Source organism: Branchiostoma floridae, chromosome 2, assembly GCF_000003815.2.
Source record: "Branchiostoma floridae strain S238N-H82 chromosome 2, Bfl_VNyyK, whole genome shotgun sequence".
NCBI classification, from domain to species: Eukaryota; Metazoa; Chordata; class Leptocardii; order Amphioxiformes; family Branchiostomatidae; genus Branchiostoma; species Branchiostoma floridae.
The window spans coordinates 31,666,244-31,682,924 of NC_049980.1; the positions used below are offsets into that span (position 1 = coordinate 31,666,244).

Genomic DNA, 16,681 nt, shown 5'->3' on the forward strand with positions numbered 1-16,681 from the left:
TCATTTTCACTTGAGTAAAGTGAGGAAAGTCGTGTAAAGTGCCTTTCCCAAGGGCACAAGACCGGCAACACGGCAGGCGGATTCGAACCGGCGACCTCTCGGTCACGGGCCGAATACACTACCACTGTGCTACGCGGCCCCATATTGGTGGTATGTATGCCCTGGTTTATATAAAGTCGCATCGCTAGATCTGTGCCCTTTTGTGGGGATAGAAAGCTCAAATGCTCAAATGATGGTGGATTGTGCAAATTTGTATAGAAGCCATTTAGTTGATGCGCTCTTTGTCCTTATCGCAAATAACTGGCTTGTATAGTGAGGTTAAGTAAACAATTGCAAGAAAGGACCGTATGAACATAAAAACACTGAAATATATGTTAGAATATATCGACACAAAGAAAGTTGTATATAAGAAAATGGACACTGCAGATGGAAACGATCCAAACCAGTTTTTTTTTTTAAGTTGGTCATCCCGGTAATTCAGATGATGAATTCTAGCTTGACTTTGTAAGCAAAAATTACTTGAGTGAAGTGTCACTTTGTCCTGTCGTGTTTCTTTGGTGAATTTTAAAAAAAAATTAATAAAGCATGCGAGGTTCAATATTTTGTATTGTGATCCTAGACTAGAAGAGTGAAGGCCGATATCTTGTCATCTTTAACAACAGAATGTAGTTGTATCTCTCTGAATATATTGTTTTTTATTTGTTTGTTTGTTTGAATCTATATTTGTTCATGAGAAGCTCAAATCGGCCTGCAGGCCAATTTTCATTGAGGTCATGAGGGAGGTAAGGGTCAGATAAAATATACCTTTCTTAAGTATGAGCATGTGATGGATAAGAAAATACCCCAAGGCTCACCTGATCCTGGGATCATGGCCAGCTGTATCTGTCCGTCAGGCAGAACCCAGTCCCAGAACTTCAGCTCGTCGAACACGGCTTCCCCGGTGACGGTGAGCCTCCCTGGCCGGGTGTTATCGGTGCCCAGGAACACGTCTGTGTAAGGGTCATTCTCCAGGGGCGGGATCTCGGTCTCACGGACAGTCACCTGCAAACAACGTTATAGTTCAAAACACTAGTATAAGTTTAGTTTAGTATAAAACACAAAACATAGCAGAGCTCAAGCAATACACACAAAAATGCAATTTTCGACGGACATACATGTACATATTGATATTGTAAAAATAGAGCACTACCCTGTTGAGTGTTTTTTGAAGACTTATTTGGGAAATTGAGCAATAGTTTGAGATGTAACGTTTTCCGTACCTGCTGGACACTCCCATTCACGAAGATTTCCAGGCCGCGTTCTTCCAGCCAAGTGACGGCCACGTGCGTCCACATATCTGGCAGAAGATAGACTTTTGCATCGTGGCGAAACAGACGGCCGCTGACGGCAACTCTGTAGAAAACGTCGTCTAGATCCCAGGCCATCTTGGTCAGCGTGAATCCTCGGGTCTTAGTGAAGTCGTGCCCACCGCTGTTGATGTAGTACTGTGTGCGTTCATCACCGGTGGGACGTTTGAACCAGAAGGCCAGTGTGAAGCCTCGGGGGCAGTTGAGGGTGCTGCCGAAGCACCTGCCTGCGAAGTTCCCCAGGTTCGCGTACTGGCTACGGCGCGACTCGAGCTGTAAGGCCGAGCCGCCGACACCTTCGTCCATTGTGTGGCCGTTAGGAGTGGAGAATGTGGACTCGTGGTCTAAGGGGTTGTAGTACGTCGGTGCTGTGAAATAAGCAAACAAAATTATTATTTCAGCACCGAGTGCGACGGGACGAGCGAAGTTAACGCGCTACGAGGTACAAAGATTTGTTACACTCCAACATATATTACATTCAGCCTCATCTTCCTCAAATTTGCAATTGAGAATATTGTGTTCAAAGTTCATTTATCAAAACCTGACCCCTTTCTGGCAACTAGTGATGTCCGAGAGCGCTGTGAGTTCGTGCCCATGAAAAAGCAGATCACTTTTCTCTCCCAGCTATATAAATATGGAATGTTCTTTACCTGTAGAATCATAACAAAAATATTCTAACTTAGCTCAATATGAATTATAGTCTGCAATCCTGCTTCAATATACAGTAGAGGCCGCTTAATTGCACGGCCTATTTGCCAGTGAATTTCGTGCAATTAGCCGGCTTGTGCTATAATGCGATGTTATTTAGCTGGACCGCACCGGTTTGGGATTTAGGGATTCCGTGCAGTTAACAGAAGTGTGCGTTAATCCGTTGTGCAATGAACTGGCTTCTAATGTATTTATGGCTAATTCGTAGCACCCTTTTGCTGACAATCTTGGGTCATATGCATCGCTGCACTTTCCATACCATGCAAAAGCAAAAAGTTATCATTACGCAGTACCGGACGTATACGTGTTATCAAATGTTGACGGTGCAAATAATTAGACTTATAATGGACATATGTAGCAAGATTCAGTGCATCTGTAAAGGAATTTGTTTACCCCTTGTACCCAGCATTGTTGTTTTTTTTTTGCATTTCTCAATACGAGTACTTTGGCCAGCATAACAAATTAAGCTACAGTTGGTTTGTGAGTATATTTGGCACGTCTAGATCTAAAAATAGCAACGTTATGTTTATTTTTGTCAATCTGAATAACTTGCTTTCGTGGACATGTCCGTCCAAGTTTTACCATATCTATCTAATAAAGAGGTGGAATCTTTGCTTTGCTGCCCCAATGACTGATTAGCTACGGGAATGATGGATGGATGGCTGTAAAGTAGCTTTCCAAACTACACTCTTTTGTAGACATAGCTATTTTGAACTCATTTTAGATGCATCTAACACAACATTGTTATAATATTTATCGTTTATGACAAATTTGTAGCAATATGTGTCATCCATATACTGTAAATGCATTTAAGTTCGCGGGGTTTTAATTTCGCGGTAGCGGGAAAATGGACTTTTCGCGGTAGCGGGAAAATGGACTTTTCGCGGTGGTTTTAATTTCGCGGTAGCACCATGCACTGTAGTCTCTTACTGTTATGGAAAAATGTTCGCGGTGGATTTAATTTCGCGGTGAAGCGGCCGCCGCGAAAACTGCGAACATTAATCCACCGCGAACATTTCTGCATTTACAGTAATCAAATCGACATGGCCTAATCATATGTGATCCCGTGATCTGGAAAAGTCGGACAGTCGCGTGTAGGTCAGTTGCGATTTCAGGAAGACAAGATTTGTCCTTTCAAAGTTGACCTTTTAACGGGTTTTCTGTGTTTTACCGTTAGTTAGTTTTCGGGTCCAAACGTTTGTTTTTGTACACACCTGGAATAGTGACGTTATCTGTTCTGACGCAAGTGCCGTTGCCCTCGTTGCAACCCTCCGTTGTTCTGACGCCGTCGTTGCCGTGCCAGGAGTGACTGTTCGCGTCCAGTGTTGTCGACTGACGTGTCCTCTTCCCTAGGGCGATGTTTGTGCCAGCTGAGTCGGAACAACAACAAAAAACTGTGTAAGAGGAAATATACCGCTAGTTCACCATTATCTGCAGGGTAACTTATATTCGTTGTATTTAAGAAGAGGACATTTAGGGATATCAAATTGACAGACGGTGGTTTCAAACTGCTACATTTTGAAAATATCAATTAGTAGCCACCATCCATCGTTTATCTAGTCTTTCTTCACTTGCAATTAGCCCCATAGGCATGAATTTGCAATAAAACATTTCAAAACATTTCATTTCAGTATCCAAACTCAACCGTATCCAACCGTACCCCGGGGGCTTAGTTTAGGCACTGTTTAGACCTTGAATACTGCTTCTGCCCGGCTTGGAGATTACACAAGTGACCGGTCAGGCACGAGAGGGTAGAAATATACTAGATTTCAAAACTTCATATTTGCAATAGTCTTTCAAGCTTCAAATCAAAGATGCATGAAAAGTGGAATTTACCCATAGCGGCATTTGCCTGGTAAGACTTACCCGGCAAATACCGCTATTGGTAAATTTCACTTTTCATGTTAGACACAGAATCTCCTGACCTGTTTTATGGAAGCAAGCCGGATACCCGGGGTACGGATCCCAGCAGCACCCGTGGAGCTCGCATTCATGAGGTGTGACGTCATCCCAGGCACACGGCTGTCTGGCGACCAGGGGCGTGGAGCATCCCAGTCCTTCAATGAAAAATATAAAAAATCATGACGACCCCGCTACTCCTTCTTCAGTTATTGTCGTACAAATTCGAAGTTTGAAACAAAATCGACCCTTGCAATTGCCTTGCCCAAACTTACAGCACTTACTCTCTGGCCCAAAAGCTATCGACAACTTAAAAAACATGTTCAGAGCATGTCTAGAACATGAGATATCATAACTTGAAGTTCCCCTTCAACAAATGACACACAAATGCTGACATATAGAGAAATGTTCCAGACTGTCTCTGAGTGATAAAAGTATATCAGAAGCTGCTTGAGGCTTAGGTCTCAATTGGAAAAAGTTCACAGGTCGTTTTTTTTTTCATTTTCGAGCGTGATCTCTACGTGGTCCCGTATGACACCTTACGGCTCGAGGGGTATTTTTGTGCCCGGCCTGGCCCCGGGTTGAATTTAAGTCGGACTTGAAATGAACCCGGGACTTTCCAGTGGAGAACACTTAGGGGCACCCCGTCCCAAAACTTTACCTAAGCCAAATGAATGACAATATCAATACTCAACTCATACGGACTTTTATATATGCACATGTGTGACCATTCCTTAAGCTTAAACTTATTCTTACACTGACACTTACACTGACACTTACAAAGTCTTACACTTACACTTACACTTAGACTTACACTTAAACTTAAACTTACACTTAAACTGACACTTAAACTTACACTGACACCGACAAACTTACACTGACAGTGACACTTACAGAGTCTTACACTTACACTTACACTGACACTGACACTTACACTGACACTGACACTTACACTTACATTGACAGTGACACTTACAGAGTCTTACACTTACACTTACACTGACACTGACACTGACACTTACACTTACACTGGCACTTACACTTACACTTACACTGACACACTGACACTAACACTGACACTGACAGTGACACCTATACTGACACTAACACTTACACTGACACTTACACAGTCTTACACTTACTCTTACACTTACACTTACACTTACACAGTCTTACACTGACACTTACACTTACACTGACACTGACACTGAAACTGACACCGACACACTTACACTGACACTGACACTGACACTGACACTGACACTGACACTTACACTTACACTTACACTTACACTTACTTTCTGACATAGGCTGCATGCACCACACGTGAAGTAGGTTTGAAGGCGGTTGAACACCCCAGTTGATGATGCCGCTATTGTGATAATTCGAACCAGTCCCAATGCGCTCGAGAATGTATCTGCCAGTCTGGTCAGTCAGCCACGCAAGCTTGAAGAAGTAGTTAGTCAGTCCTGCCTGAAACGCGGCCCGGAGCTCGCTTGGGGACGCCATTCTGCTGTGGAACTTGGTGCAGTGATGTTGGGCAGCGGGAAAAGACAACTCAGGTCCCATGTGAAACACTCCCAAAACATTACCCGGGTCTGTGAATGAATGAATGAATGAATGAATAAATGAATGGATGAATGAATGAATGAATGAATGAATAATTAGATGAATGAATGAATGATTGAATGAATGAATGAATGAATAAACGAATGAATGAATGAATGAATGAATGAATGAATGAAAACGCGAATGAGGTGTTCATAAAGATATACTGGTAGATCCGTGTGTGTGTGTGTGTGTGTGTGTGTGTGTGTGTCAGTGTGTTTATGTGGTGTGTTTGTATGCGCATATGTGTGTATGCGTGCGTGCGTTTGTGTGTGTGTGAACTTGTAACCGAGAAACATTCTGTTATCGTAGGGACTACCTTTTTTCTTCCCTGTTTCATAGTTATCTAACTTCACGCATTTAGCCCATATTGGGCATGAAGTTGTAATGAAATTCATTGTCATTTAACTACCTTCAGACGAGAGTACAGGAAGGCTTATACTCACGCCTGGCGGCGATAAGTGCGTTCTCACACTCCAGGACCCCCACAGTCAGCGCCGGGCGGCCGAACCAGGCCACAGGGAAGAGTCGCAGGGACACCGCCCAAAGGCGCGGCTGTATGAAGGTCCGGACAACTGTTCTCGGGTCAGAGTTTGCCTGATACACCTGAAACACACACAATATGGACAGTAAGAAGTAGTATGTAATCAACAGGAAGGCACCTATTATTCAGGTGGCCAAAAGATGACACTGCATTGGCCTTAGATATCAGGTCCCCAAGCAGACCCTACGGTGCCTTAGATTGTATCAAAGCTGGCCAAGGAGAATAGCCGGCTCCGGTGTCCGTTTAACTGCCTTTGAGGTCCTTGGCCAGCTTTGATACTATCTCTAAGGCACCGTAGGGTCTGCTTGGAGACTATCCTAAGGGCATGCAAGTATGTTTCATCGAGTGAAACATTAAGAAGAACGGAAAACCGAGAAGGGTGGAGAAAGATGGTTGCCAGATCTTCTGTGGTGTCCCAACGGTCATGAAATTAGGATGAGGATATATATGTGGCCACTTCGCGTTAAGTTTTAAGTTCGCGGTAGCACCCTGTCACTTACTGCCGTGGAAAAATGTTTGCGATGGTTTTAAGTTCGCGGTGAAGCGGCCGCCGCGAAAGTTTCTGCATTTACAGTATTCTATTGACATGCTGATGTTTGGACAATGGTATGCTAAATGCGTTCTAATAGTACGGTGGCAATATGCATGTATGGTAATGACAAACACACAATATCTAACAAGAAAATGACATCTTATGTATAAGATAATGGCATGCAGAGTGTATACAAACGTATTCAAAAGAAGTTTGCATAACGTTTGTAATGTATATCTATTTACATAATCTACATATCAAGTTATATTTTTGCTTGGCCATTTAAGAAAGCATCATCAAAGTAACCTTAGCACGTGCACACGGCTCAGAGCTGGTTCCATGATCGTTGTAGACCACCCCGTCAGTACTGGTCTGCAGACTGTACGCTTTGGTGTAGCAGTTCGTGGTCACATCGCCAGAGGTCTCTATTGCTGCCACGTAGAGCCCCCGACCGAAATCCAGCTCTACCCAGGGACGGGCGTCGGCGTAAACCGTGCGGCTGATGCTGAAAAACGTCCCACAGACTCGTCCTGTTGTGAAATGAAAAAAAAAAAACACGCTTTGATTGCTCCATTTAGACCTTTAAGTTTGGAAATCGTTTGATAACCACTGACGTTTTGGTATCCGTCTTAGTATCACCTTCTTCAGGGCAGTACTGACCGGTTCTACTTCGCACTGCAGCTAGGTGTCGCTGCTACACTGTGTATAATGTATAATGAGGGACCAAGCGTGCTTTAGATCAAGACGGCTACCACGATGTTGGCAGGTTATGTTGCTTGTATATCAATAATAAGTACTTTGTTATCCAGTGTATTGTAAATTGTATCTCTGTCATAAGATTTGTCTGACCCTTGCCTCTACCATCAGGACCTCAATGAAAAAGCGGCTTGCAGGCCGATTTGAGATTTCGTGAATGAACAAAGGTTCAAACAAACAAACAAACAAACAAACAAACAAACAAACAAACAAGCAGTGATTCTTGTTAGCATGATGAGCTTAGGCCATTGTTCTGAAACGGAACAATGGGTGAATCACTGATAACGAAGCTCTCAACGCATAACCAGTGCATTCACCACCTGCTGAAGATTTTGTGACCGTCTGTCACATTCTTTAATGCAATACTGACTAGTTCTTCTAGTTTACTTCGCACTTTGCAGCTAGGTGCTATCCCTGAAGATTGCGATCCCTATATTCATATATATATATGTGTGTGTGTGTGTGTCTGTGTGTGTGTGTGTGTGTGTGTGTGTGTGAGTGTAGATCCACACTTTTGCATTGTACAGTTAATTAAGTGTGAATGTTGATATTATCATTAGATTAATGCACTTAGGCAGTCATTTCATTAGACTCTTAAGCGCCAGTCTCTTTTGTACATTGTACGAGGCAATTTAGTCTTAGGACTATCATATTGTATTTTAAATTGTGCGTGTTTAAAAAAAACAGTTCTCTCTCAGTTCTCTCTCTCTTCACACTGCAGCAAAGGTGATTAGCTACAGTGTGAAGTTGCGCCAGCGACGACTTGCCTGGGGAACGTGGCAGTCGGTCACTGAAACTGCAGAGAGTAGATCACTTAGTAATCCAATGGCCTGCCAAGGAGTGCCTTCGTTGGCAAGTGAGAACTGCTTGGCTAGCTTTAATCATTGGCCAACTTTATGATATTATCTTATGCCACGATATGTTTGGAGATTAGTGAAAAGGAGATGCTACCATGATTGGATATCACGAAGACAATGCCTTAGATGCATCCAGGTTTGAAATTTAAAAATTTCAACAACAAACCATCGGTTTCACAAACGACCCTGGCCCCGAGACCACAGTGCTGAGTTGTCCATTGGAACCCTGCAGTTCTGCCCATGATCACACAGGTGTCGCTGCCGAACGCGGCCGTTCTGTCGGTGCCGGCAGACCACCAGGACGACTGCGCGGCCAGCGGAACTTGGTGCCACCAGTTGTACCAGGAGTTAGACTGGATGGGGAAACGTCAACAAAAGAATCAAATTACACATCAATCATGGAAGGTATAAGTCCTAGCCAACGACATCGACGGAATTCACATTGTCGATTGAATACCTGAATCAAGTAGCTTTAGATAGCAGTCATTTGAGTCAAGGAAAGGTGTTTCTTTATTTGAGCATATTCGCATTTATGCATTGCCATTGATTCTAATTCCCAAAGAGCGAAGTTGTAGTGTGGGTGCCAGGGATATAGAAAGAAGATGTAGTTAATTGTTTCCGACAACTTCAGGAATTCGGATAATATGTTTATGCAGCTGCTGTTTGAGAGTCACCTGAGAGAAGCGCAGTCCGACCCAGTATTTGTCTCCATCTTTGGCTGATGTGATGACGCGGAGAATCTCCTGTTCAGCCTCGCTGTTGATCTCAACCACGTGAGCTGGAGAATCAGAAAAAACGGTAATTGAAACACAAGAGGGGCGAGTAGAACAGAAATAGACAATATATACAAATATCCTGACCGACCCGGGAATCGAAACCGGGTCCTCAGGGCCACAACACTAGCAGTCTAACTGATCGAGCCAAAAGCCTGAAAGGCGTTTGGCATTGTCAGTTAGCGCTACTTGAACCCCCACTGTTACATAATGAGAGCCTGCTGTGTGCTAATGACCTCTTCTTTTGGACTTTAGCTTGGTGCATCAACTTGGCTGATGCAGAACGGAAGATTACTGAAGCTTTATACACTTTCAGCAGAAACTGCCCTCTTGTTTACGGGAAACGTTTCCGCCAAACCCCATCTCCCCATGCAAGACCGGCCATTGTATATCTCAAGCAACGGCCTGTGATTCATCTCTTCTCACTGCGTAATCTGATACTCCCACGTTGTTGGAGGAAAGTTTACAGCCAATCACGTCGCCGCGTAGGGTTTAGAGGCAACGTGATTGGCTGGTGACTTCCCCTCCAACTACAGGAGGGGGCATCTGATTGGCTGACGCAGAGAAAAGGACGAACTGCAAGCCGGTACGCCAGGGTCGTTGCTTGAAATAAATAAGCGGTGGCCGTAGTATGAGAGGACACCAAATCCCAGACTTTCATATTTCCCAGATCAATATCTGCGCTGTAATAGACGTTTTGCACTCCGGATTATGACAGTATGTCAAGATTTTAGATGAATGGTTCTCAACATTGCCGTCGTCGGAACAAAGGGATACTACATAGCCACTGTCCACTGACCTGCCATATTGTGACAAGCTGAAACTGCTGTTTCGTAGGGAACATCAGACCTTCCGAAATAGTAGCAGGAGTCTCCCCATGCCCGCCATCCAAACGGACAGTGCGCTGCAGAAATCAGTGAAACATTATGCTGTACACAAAATCCACAATATGACGGAGTCTTCAAGCATTTATATGTGAAGGCCCCTTCACACGAGAATCGTAACATACCTCATACCTCAGTCCGTAAAAGACCTTATAATACAAAACGTCAAACAACAATCAAGCAAAAAGAAAGGAGTCGCCCGATTTCGCCATACATGTATGTGGATTGATATTGCACATAGACAATGTTGACCAATCAGTGGCATCCAATCCCATAAAAATGCTCATACAGCAATTTATTGACGAAGAAGAAGAAAGGCCAAGCATCGGCATATAATACACACTTTAAGGAATGATGCGATTTCAACTTTTTGACAATGTTTATTCGATGGTTACAGGTCACTGACCAGGAACCCTCACTACACTAAATCGTATCTTTAAGCACACGTAAAGCTTGCGGAAAGCATACATTCATGTAAAAAAAACTCAATCTTTACGCATAGTATTACCTAAATTTTGAGCAATGCCTCAGGATTAGGTCCCAATTGGAATAAAAAGGGTCATACCGGGCAGTGCACGGACTGCTTTTTACACGGGCAAGATCCCTACGTTACATCGACACTTGCATCGCGGCTCCGGGTGTATTTTTTGGACCCGACATGGCACCGGGTTGGGTTTAATTCGGACGTAAAATGAACCCGGGATCCGGTAACAAATAGAAGCCGTGACCTACCTGTGGGGATAACACCCCCCCCCCCACACACACACACACACACACACGCACACACATACACTATATCCGGCTGTCCACCGGGACCAATTTGTGGCTTCAGAGCCCGGCCGAGGCTACACAGGACCCGAACCTTAGGAAGACAATAGGAAATGATGACGTACGTCTAACGTCCCAGGTATCCCAGGTGACCCTTAGGTACTGTCCGGTGTCTTGAGATCCAGTGGTCAGATCAAAGTACGCCTCGTGAACGTCTGGTATTCCGACTTGCAAGTTGGCCACAGCAGTGTTGGTATATGTACCCACAAAGTACCTCTTGTTTGGACCAGCGTTGACCTTGCAGAAACAATTTATATAAGATTCATGACACATCGAAGAAGATATAGAAGATTAGATCTAGACATCGAGATAGAACAATTGTGTTTCACGTGTATTTTCCAAAGTTTTCACACTGTTACGGAAATACTCTGTTACACCTTTTACGAAATTCATCCCCGTATGGCGGAAGAGACTATTCATATGTATACACGATTGGCCAAAAGATGTATCAAAGCCGGACTTTCTGCTGCATTGCCCTGGAAAGCCGCTAAGGTAGCCTTTATGAAACTTGACCTTTATTTTCCCGACCCCTACCAACCTACCAAATATCAGAAGAATGGTGTTCACAAACATACACACTACTGTCACTAGCACACAAATGGCACCTAAAACATATCCGTCTTGGCAAAGGTACAAATACATAGTGGCGCGTTGGTACACCCGATCCCTCGATCTCGGAAGTTAAGCAACGCTCGGTCCGGACAGTGCTTGGATGGGGGACCAACCAAGGACGTCCGGATTGCTGTAGCCTCACGAAGTTTTCACGAAATCGTCTTCTGGGAGGGACGTAAAACGGGGGCCCCGTGCTCGAGGAGGTGCCTCGACCACGTTAAACAGCCTCATTACCCTCACTTTGGGTACCTACTGGCTGCAAAATATACCCGATATTATAGATATGGAAGCGTCCATTCTACTGACTTCTAACTCGTCCCCGCCCGAGAGGCTGAAGCTAAACTTCGGGGCCATCATGCCGCCTGGGTTGCCGATGATGTAGAGTTTACACTCGCTGTTCTTGTCGAACGGGCTGTCGGAGTAAAACTCCCGCGATCGGCTGGACGCTGTGATCACTGAGCCACATCCTGCAAACGGAACACACGGTTAATGTCAGCGGAGATAATTTTTGCACATTGCTACTACTATAAAGAATAGATGAAAGTTCAATCTCTTCTGGATAAATCAAATTCAATTCAGACGTTTCAAACGACACCCGTCGTTCTTCTTCAGTGAAAGTTTTGAAACGTCGTTTGAAACGTCTGAATTAAATTTGATTTATCCAGAAGAAGAGATTGAACTTTCATCTATTCATTATATTCCTGGATGTATAATCTTCACAAACGTACTACTGCTATAGTATTAGCATCCTAATGGAATAACCGAGACTCCAATCGGCATCTCCACCGGCAGAATCGGCGATTCTGCCACATATCAATCAAATTTCCGTAGTCAAATCTATGATAAGCAGCTACATTGTTTTATAACCAAGGAAGAACAATGAAAATACAAAAAAAAAACAGTTCAAAGTCTCTGTTAATACCACTGTGTAACGCTAGAACAGAAACCTGGAAATCATTTTAAAGGTCTCATACAACTGTGAGTGGATATGCCTCAAAGAGTAAAGACCCCCCCAAAAAATTAAGAGATACATAGGTGTGCGTTAAGAAATTCCCTTTGTCACTGAAATAGCAGTGGTAATTTTTTCGGCAATTTCAAGGGTAATGTAGGGCCAATGTTGACTACAGGCTACTCAACTTCGCGCCGTAGTATACGAGTATCCTGATTGAAACTAGTACTCGGACAAAATTTCCAGAACTGTACTTAAAAACCAGTATTTTATCAACGCACACCATGTGTATGGGAAATACTCTAAGGAAAAAGTAGTTTGGAACATACCGTGGGCAAAATGAAAAGGTGTCTGAAGGGCTCCGTTGTACCTTCGGAAACCAAGTAAAACATTGTCAGGTTATTTCTATTTCGAACCGGTATTAACTGCTTAGAAAATGTCGGTCGCAGGGTGCGTTCATAGGCTACCTAAACTGTCCGTTGACCAGGGTTGTAGCCAGCACCTGTCCTTCAGTCCTTTGAAGGAAATTTGCAGTAAAAAAGTTTTCCCCATTCCGTCCCCTGGGACAGACAAAAATTGATATGTAAAGATATAAAAAAAACTGAAACCCATGTGTTCTTCTTCACCAAAACAGATGCCATTGAACAGCTTAGTCTACAAGCAAATTTGCACCTCAAAATGCAGGAAATAGTGTTTCAGAGGGTCCCGATCAAAAAAATTTCTGGGACCCAGACCCCCTAGAAATGACGCGCAACGTCACGCCATGCCTTCGGTGCTCGATAGGATTCCCATTTAAAATCAAGGGGACTGAAAATAATTTCAGGCTGGCTACAACCCTGCCGTTGACTAAGTCATGATAATGGCAAGATGAGGCATACGTTCATCTCTATAAACAAGGCTTATTGTTCTCTTACTTGCACTCTCTCTTTCTTCCTCTCTCTCTCTCACTTTCACTCTCACTTTCGTTTTATCCGGCATACAAATTCATGCCTCTTTTTCCGTGCCCGGTTATAACCGGAATGGGTTATTCCTAAAAAACAAAACAACAAAAAAGAGAGCATTGCTCGCGTGTAGCGCGGGAAACCAGGATGTTAGGGGCATCGTAGTCTCCAAGCAGATCCTACGGCAGCGTAAGATAGTAGAGGATACAAGCTGCCAAAGGAGTGAAGCCGGTAACCAAACACACGGGCCGGCTCTACTCATCTGGCAGCTTTTATCCTCCACTATCTCACGCTGCCGTAGGATCTGCTTGGAGATTAGGGCGTCGCTTTTGTTCGCGGGTTTCAGTTCGTAGGCCAGTTGTCAAAATCTAACACGGATAGCATGTTGTGGGCACTGGCAGCTTAAGGTTTGAAACATTTTTCTAACGTCTAGTAATTTGTGTGTGTTCACTCACCACAGAGACGTGACCCCGTTGCGAGTGGTTGTGCGAGGGCGCAGTCTGCCCAGGTCAGTGGGTAACTTCCTGACGGTCACGGCTCCTCCCAGCTCGTCTCTGATCCAGCCGTGATGAACAGCCGCTTTACAGACGGGCGAGTTCTAAAGCGTGCGAGAGAAATAACTGAACACTCCATACGCGAAGGCACCAGTCAGTTACATTTCTCATTGAACACATGCATGGTGAAGCCATGAAAACTCCATACATGTCCAGAAATGGGTGAAATGTACGAAGTTAGGATCAGCCTACGTCACACGTAATTTCCGACAAGTTCTAGCTTCCGACAACTTCCGACAACCGCTGTCGGCAAAGTTCGGGAAACGTCGACAATTATCTGTGACGTAGCTACGTTAACTTCGTACATGGGGCAGGACGAAGTTAGCCACCTAACTTCGTACATGGAGAGGGACGATCTGTACGAAGTACGGTGTACGAAGTTGTGATGTTCGACTACGGCTAACTTCGTACATGGGGCGGACCTAATGTACGAAGTACGATGTACGAAGTAATTTCATTGGTAAAATATGATGCTCGATGTAAACGTATGATTCAAAAGACAACGAAACACACAAAACGTGAAACAAATAATTCTTTATTTGTCAAATCTTTGGTCGCATAGCAATCACAGTCCCTAGTGGAAAGGAGGCGTTACCACAGGTTCATCACCATGGACAGGACCACAGGAGCGTATTCAACATAAGTGAGTCAATCCTAGGCCCCTGGAATAATTCTATAAAGCCCACGTCACAGCGGTTCAATCCATTGTGTTAACCCAAGAAGGTTGGTTGACCTAAATTATCACCCGGTCCGGAACACCCGTATCGAACGTTATCGTCGCCCAGGTACAACAAAGTATATATTTCTTGCTGTGGAAAACTATGATTGAGATCTTGTACTTACCGAGCTGTACGAACCGTCACCATAGATTGGTGTTGCGACAGACGCACAGCCGGGAGGACAGACGATACTGAAAAAAAAAAACCATTTCATTTTCATACTTTTAAAAGTAATTTTCTAACTTTTGATATTTAATTTTAATTGCATTAGTTAGAGTTCATGTTTTTTGCTTTATTATATCATGTTTTATTGCAAATATATGTATAAGAATTTAGAATTTAGAATTTAGAATTTAGAATTTAGAATTTAGAATTTAGAATCTAGAAAAAAAACTCGGATATTACTATATAAAGAATCATTATGATTATACCAGCCTACTCACGTGTACACAGACTTTGTGTGGTCCCATGGAAAAGGAACCGTAGCATTGCACACTGTTAATAAAAAAATAAAAATAAAGCATTATGCCCAAACAACTTCACTTCATTCACACAGTTATGGAAGACACTGAGATTTTGCCTGTTTGGGATAGCTACCCTTACGTAATGAAAGCAACTTTGTCAATGTATTCATTAAAAAAGCTAAGATAAAAGAATCGTCTTACCTTCGTCGTTGCTATACGGCCAGGGGTGAGCTTGAAAATAACAGAACTCTTAGTTATCTTGGATTGTTATCAATGTTAGATTAAAATCTTGTTTACAATGTCGGAACAATGGACTGTCATCGTCATAATGATCATTATCATTATCAAATGAATGGATTGTTATCAATTGTATAAGATTGTTATCAATTGTATAAGAAAGAACATATCGTTATCAACGTCAAGAAATGAATTGCTTTTTATTGTTGTTGTTTTTATTTACAAGTAACGTTACATAGCACACATAAACAAAAAAGTGAAATCATCCAAATCATAAAGCTTGACCAAATCATAAATCGTTATCAATATCAGTAGAATGAGAACCGCAAGGAATGAATATGGCAGTAAAAAACAAAGACATAAATAATGGATGGTAAAAATGAAACGCAATTTGTACGGATTCATTGCAGTATACGTGTTTGACACAACAAAGCAAACGCCGTGAAACTCACGCCTCTTGAAGTACAGGTCGGCCCCGGTGACGTTGGCGGGTGTCGGACATGCTTGTTTGAGCGTACATGAGCTGGCGGGGTCGCCTGGCACGTGCACAAACGCCCCGCACGATCCTGACACCGTGCAGAGGTGCACACAGGTCGCCAGGTTCGTGTTCCCATGGGAACTGATGTTGAACAGCCCGCCGAGACAGGCTTGGTCTTCTCTCCGTATGTATCCTTGAGTAGGGTCTGGAAGTAAATATACAAGGACTTTTTTTGTGTTTGTTTTTTCGTACATCTACAACTGCCTTTATTAGTGAAAGGTTGAACCTGCACAATATAGAATACAACACGGTGTATTCCGTATCACCCGAGGTATCAGCCCGACCGCGGGTCGGATCGCCCGACGGCCGGAGGGCTGAGACCGAGGGTGATGCGGAATACACCGTGTTGTATTTTATTTATGTCATACCCACCTGAGAAAATCCATGTTTTGACGCGAAATGCGCCAGAAGTTGAACAAATTTGGTGCCCTCGAATCAAAAGTGTTGCAACAGCAATGTTCCAACGTCCGAATCAGGTATTTGAATTGCCAATCGAGCCGTATTCGGCCCGCTCTAAACAGTTCGATTCACTCGAATGGAGCCTGTGTGATACGCCTTTCAAACCTGTGCGATACGGAAGCGTACGGCCCGGTCCGGAACACCCGTATCGAACGTTTTCGCGTCACAGGTATGACATAAATACCATTATACACTGGGCATTGTAGATATAGATTGAGTAAGACATCACATGGAATGAAATATAAAAGGACATGGTAGAAGTTCTTTGGTGAAAATGGACCATACACCCACCAGTCCAACAATGATCAACAATATCCCAGTGCAAAGGATGGCCGTTCCAAAATCAAATCACCTCATTGAAAAAAAAATATATACTTTTCTTTATTTTCGCACCAAATACCTTCGTCCCTCTGTGTGCAAAATGTTTTGGATTCTCCTGTCGATTCAACAGATGAGCAGGCAGACAGGCATTT

At 43.5% G+C, this 16,681-nt stretch overlaps 1 protein-coding gene across 1 annotated transcript in view; it reads right to left on the reverse strand.

Moving 5' to 3' along the window:
* The window catches only part of LOC118409179, a 43,965-nt gene that overhangs the window by 25,851 nt on the left and 1,433 nt on the right, over positions 1 to 16,681 (reverse strand). Inside the window, exons 2-13 of the mRNA XM_035810047.1 lie at positions 15,664 to 15,894; positions 11,654 to 11,814; positions 10,801 to 10,972; positions 8,925 to 9,028; positions 8,417 to 8,603; positions 6,944 to 7,167; positions 6,008 to 6,167; positions 5,252 to 5,551; positions 3,980 to 4,111; positions 3,269 to 3,424; positions 1,260 to 1,714; positions 855 to 1,041 (exon numbers count right to left, since the gene is read on the reverse strand). Coding sequence (XP_035665940.1) covers positions 855 to 1,041; positions 1,260 to 1,714; positions 3,269 to 3,424; positions 3,980 to 4,111; positions 5,252 to 5,551; positions 6,008 to 6,167; positions 6,944 to 7,167; positions 8,417 to 8,603; positions 8,925 to 9,028; positions 10,801 to 10,972; positions 11,654 to 11,814; positions 15,664 to 15,894 — 2,469 coding nt within the window. The remainder of the gene's footprint in view (positions 1 to 854; positions 1,042 to 1,259; positions 1,715 to 3,268; positions 3,425 to 3,979; positions 4,112 to 5,251; positions 5,552 to 6,007; positions 6,168 to 6,943; positions 7,168 to 8,416; positions 8,604 to 8,924; positions 9,029 to 10,800; positions 10,973 to 11,653; positions 11,815 to 15,663; positions 15,895 to 16,681) is intronic.